Source organism: Marmota monax, unplaced genomic scaffold, assembly GCF_021218885.2.
Source record: "Marmota monax isolate L192 unplaced genomic scaffold, Marmota_monax_Labrador192_F-V1.1 WCK01_AAM20220418_F8-fsc00053, whole genome shotgun sequence".
NCBI classification, from domain to species: domain Eukaryota; kingdom Metazoa; phylum Chordata; class Mammalia; order Rodentia; family Sciuridae; genus Marmota; species Marmota monax.
This window is the reverse complement of record NW_026693153.1, coordinates 9,451,248-9,456,609: the sequence shown is the minus strand read 5'-3', so window position 1 is coordinate 9,456,609 and position 5,362 is coordinate 9,451,248. Positions and strand designations below refer to the sequence as shown.

General features: G+C 30.7%; 1 protein-coding gene across 1 annotated transcript; it reads left to right on the top strand.

Annotated features, from left to right (window-relative positions):
- The first annotated feature begins 3,937 nt into the window (after positions 1-3,937).
- On the top strand, positions 3,938-4,870 carry LOC124100060 (olfactory receptor 5AC1-like). Its single transcript, XM_046455370.1, has one exon. The coding sequence runs from the start codon at positions 3,947-3,949 to the stop codon at positions 4,868-4,870; it is 924 nt and encodes a 307-aa protein (XP_046311326.1). The 5' UTR covers positions 3,938-3,946.
- The last annotated feature ends 492 nt before the right edge of the window (positions 4,871-5,362 follow it).

The window sequence follows — 5,362 nt, the reverse complement described above, 5'->3', positions numbered from 1 at the left end:
CCTAGCACCTAGTGATTGAGATGAAAATGTAAAAGCTTAATCATGATTGGCTAAGGTATAGGAAAATATTAAAAACAGTGTACTCAATATCTTAGGTAATCAATATATGTGAGAAAAGATTGTCACTCTTGAAAATCATGTCAATCAAAGAAGTTTTGTATTTTGAGGCTATCCATTAAGTACCTGGAAAAACATCTATAAAAAAGGTATAAAAATAAAGGCCCCTGTAAGGGAAGCAGATTTTTCTGGAGGCTGCGCATAACTTGCAACCTGTCGTCCCATCTCTTCTTTTGCCTATACCACTCCTCCTTCAGGACCCCTGGTCCCCACGGGAAATGGACCCTGGCATCCATTAAGAAAAATTAAAGGAATGACAACAAGTTTATTCTCAGCTCTGCCTAGTAATTTTTTATAAACAAGCCCCTATAGGGAACCCTTAGGACACAATATGCAGTTTGAATGGTTATTACTTACTCTGTGAATGATCCGATCGTTATCTCACAATGCCCAGTAGAACAAGTTTTACTTTATCCTAATGGGAATCTCTTACAAACATTAGGGGATTTCAAAACATTTTAAATACGAGTTTGAAATATAAGGGAAAAAAAAACTTTCCTCCAGTTTGTAGTTTCTGAGGAAAATCGGTACAGAAATGATACTGCTTCTTTCTATACCTTTCATGTTACTTCCAGAAAATGAGCATATTTCCTGTTTTCCAGTGGTTTATACAAGTTGGGTGAGAGTACAGAGATGCTTCTAGTTTTCATAATGATAGATTTGTGATCTGTTTATAAGAAAACAAATTATCTGTGTAAAAAATTAAAATCCTAGACAAAATGTTTTAAAACCCAGGGACCCAAACTCTTGGCAGACAAAAGTAAGGCTCATGTGAATATGTATATTTTAATTAGTATTTTACTGTGGCAGTAACATAATTTTAGGGAAGTTTCTACTGATTAGCATAAGAATTAAAAATTTAAATAATAATGATAAAATAAATTCAACATATTCAGAATTTATAATATGAAAAGTTTTCTTAATTGAGTATAAATTATGCTGTTCCAATTTCACTTGTAGTTTTCAGAATGAGAAATTCTGGCTGAGGTGTGTGTGATAGAGAAGAATAAAAATGTTTTAATTTCGGGCTGGGGTTATGGCTCAGCGATAGAGTGCGCCCCTAGCATATGCGAGGCCCTGGGTTCAATTCTCAGCACCACACAAAAATAAATTAAATAAATGTATTGTGTACAACCATAACTATGAAATAAATATCTTAAAAAGTTTTAGTGTCATAGAATCATGAGAATATGAGATAGTCATAGAAAATAACTTCAATAATGTCCTTTTTGTCTCCCTGGATTTTATATATAACATCTGAGATAAAAAAAATTACAAAAGTTACTAAATCTTGGCTAAATTACACATTGCAGAATCTGAAATTAGAAATATAAAAAAATTTGATTCCTTGAGATTACTAAAAAACCTGGGCAAGTTAATTCAGGTCAAGTATATTACGGGTTTTAATTTTTCTTTAATATTTTGACCTTGTGCATGCCAGGGTTCTTCATGAATATATACTTAAAAGCAAAGATTCTAAAACCCATTCATTTTTGTTTCAGTGAAGATGGAATAAGAAATCCTAATGGTTCTTTTTATGGCTCTTTCATTCTTAGAAAAATAAAATTTCATTCATATTTTAATATTAGATGAAATCCAATTTTCTGATATTTTCACATAATAAATTTTTAATGTGTGGAGATATATTAACAATTTTACAACTTTGTTTTAAAATTTTTTCAGAGATTATTTATAAATCATCAAAGAAACTGCCATACTTCATGCAAGCATTAGCTAAATATTTGGAGCAGTGACAACAAATAAAGTTCACTGGAATAAATTTAATAAGAATATTAATGAAACAAACAGAAAAGAAACCAACTCTGAAAAACATTTTATTGTGTTTGAATTCTTGACTTATATAGTTATGGTTAACATTAGAGTAGTAAATCCTGTCTACTCTTAATGCTCAAAAGCATTTACTGATTGATCATATCCAAAGAAATATGCTCATTTCCCTGAAGGTTATTTCCAAATTTAACTGCTTTTTAGGTACAGAAAATTAAACATGATTACTTACCAATTATACACTGTAATTTTCAGTGTCAAAACATCTCCTTTACTGTTAATGTGTTAGGGACTACACTGTCACAAATTTCTGTATGTATGTTCATAATGTATATGACATATATAAGCATATTACATAATTTCATGAACAAGAATCATATTATATGATCTTTACTTATGGAATGCTTATCTTGATATCTTCCTCTTGCCCTTTCCTCTACTTCCATATGAGAAAAGTCAGTGTTTGAACTTTTGTTTATTTCTTATATTTTTTATCATGTAAAAGATATTTTAAAATGCATCACTTATTTTATAATAGTGAAATCATAATTATTTACTTGTTTCTGTATCTTATTCTTCTCAGATAAAATACATTGTAGTAATTCTCAATGTAGTTGGTCTAGTTCATTTCTTTTTAATGGCTAATTTTTATTCTACATTATGATTGTAATGTGATTTAACCACTTCACTGTGGAAAAGTCTGATCTTTATCACCATGACTAATAATGCATTGTGTATTCTTTGTATATTTATGTTTGCATAGTGATGTGCTTATTTCTAAGGAATTTACAAAAGAAAATGGTAGATTGAAAGATATAGTTTTGCTTTTTTAATTAACAGAACCCTATAAAATTGCTTTAAAAAGGCCATGGCTATTACTATTTCCACAGTGATATACTAGGGTATCATTTTCTCATATCAGTCAGCAGTGGAAATTTTTATACATTTTAATTTATGTTAAAATAAAAAAAGGTGTGTGTGTCTGTGTATTTATGTGTATGTGTGTTTATTCATATGACATATAGAGCTGGGCATCTTTAATTTAATTTTTTAATTTTTTAATTTGTTCACTTGTAAATATGTGTTTTCATTGTTTTTTACTTATTCTACTTTTGGATTGTTTTCCTTTTATTTCTATTTGTGCCAATAATTTTTATAATATAGACACAAATCTCTAGCTGTCATATTTATAGTAAAATAAATTTCCTAATTTGTTTTATGCCTTTTGTCTCTATGAGATAATTTTTTCTTATATCTTATAATTAGGTAATGATAGTTTTTTTTACTGACTTTCTTAATTGTGGAAGAAATTTCTATAATTCATATGTTACATTATCATACTGTAAATTTTATTAGAAAAGATCTATGGTGTGAGATAAGAGTCTAACTTTATTTCTAGAGACAGAGCCAACAATCTTAGAACTTTCGATTAAACAAATCAGTCTATCCTTGAAATATTATTGCTTACATTAATTTCTATGCATATTGAATCTATACTTTTTTGTCTATTCTATGCAGTATCTTAATGTTTTGACTATTAAAACTTTAAATTACAGTTCTATATTAATTAAAGTAATCTTGGCTATTAATACTATTTATATTCCTGGAAAAAATAAACAATGTTTTTTGCATGAATTTTTTTAAGAATTTATTTTCACAATACTTTTATTCTTTTATTTTTATACAGTGCTGAGGATCGAATCCAGGACCTCACACAAGCTAGGCAGGTGCTCTACCATTGAGCTACAGCCTCAGCCCTTCACATGAATTTCAAGATAAGCATACACAGTTCTAAAACTTTGTTAGACTGAAAAGATTTGCATTAAATTTATATGTCACTTTAGGTGAATAATTATGTTAATATATTTTATTATGAAGAATTTTGAGTTTGTTAAGTAGACAAAGATAAAAATTTTAAACTATAGAGATGAGAAACACCTCTCACAAATACATTAGTCACACAAGAATGTTACCAATTTTATATTTCTCATTGAGCATTTTCTCACTTGTTCTTTCATTTTAGTGATTATCCAGGTCAAACATGGCAGAAGAAAATATGACTCTGGTGACTGAGTTTGTTCTCACAGGACTTACACATCATCCAAAGCTGAAGATGCCCCTGTTCCTGGTGTTCCTTGTGATCTACCTCATTACCATGCTGGGCAACCTTGGCTTGATTGCTCTCATCTGGAAGGACCCCCACCTTCACACCCCCATGTACTTATTCCTCAGTGGTTTAGCCATGGCTGATGCAAGCACTTCATCCTCTGTGACCCCCAAGATGCTTATCAATTTTTTATCTAAGAATCATAAGATATCCGTAGCTGAGTGCTTTACTCAATTTTATTTTTTAGGTTCCAGTGCTACTACAGAATGTTTCCTCCTGTTAGTGATGGCCTATGACCGCTATGTAGCCATATGCAATCCCTTGCTGTATCCAGTGGTGATGTCCAATAGCCTCTGTACTCAGTTTATAAGTGCTTCATATTTTGTTGGTTTTCTACATTTAGTAATTCATGTGGGTTTGTTAGTTAGGTTAACTTTCTGCAGGTCCAATATCATACGTTATTACTATTGTGAAATTTTACAGCTGTTCAAAATTTCTTGCACGGATTCTACAGTTAACATGATCGTGCTTTTAAACTTTTCCGTCTTTATACAAGCCTTCACCTTTTTAAACATTATTGTGTCATATATCAAAGTCCTCTTTGCTATTCTTAAAAAGAAGTCTGAGAAAGGCAGACGCAAAGCCTTCTCCACCTGCAGTGCCCATCTGCTCTCTGTATCTTTGTTCTATGGCACTCTGTTCCTTATTTATGTTTGTCCTGGGTCTGGACCAGTTGAGGATAAGGAAAACATGTTTTCTTTACTTTATACAATAATAATTCCCCTGTTAAATCCTTTTATTTATAGCCTGAGGAATAAAGAAGTTATAGGTGCCTTGAGAAGACTAATGAAGAAATAAATATTTGTCAGACAAGTTTCATACTATTTCTTCTTTAGGAGAAAAAAGAAAAAATAATAAAAATAAAATCATAAATATTAGCCACTAGAGGGCTAATATTCTGTGAGATTGGTGAGATATGGGTGAATGAATCCAGCTCCATATTTGCGGTCCAGTGCCATATTTAAATTACTTTTCTTATGGATTCAGTGAACACTTGGTAACATTACCCATCATTACCTTATTTAGAATTATTGTGCTACACTTTAGCTAAGCATTTAACTTTTACAAATTACCTATTTTCTAGGGACTTCCAAGATAATAGGTAGTAATTGACAATCTTACTGAGAAATGGTGAAAAATACATATCGAGAAAATCTCTAATTGACATTCCCATGTATAGTTACTTGAATGAGTCTAGTTTACCCTTCTGAACCTATGAGTTAATAAGGCTTTCTGATTCTTTGGCATACTAAACAACTCCCCTAGACCATGAAAAAAAAGTAAAATTCT

Bases quoted from the DNA above. Each gene is read 5' to 3' on its own strand.
- LOC124100060 (XM_046455370.1), top strand. From the start codon at position 3,947: ATGGCAGAAGAAAATATGACTCTGGTGACTGAGTTTGTTCTCACAGGA.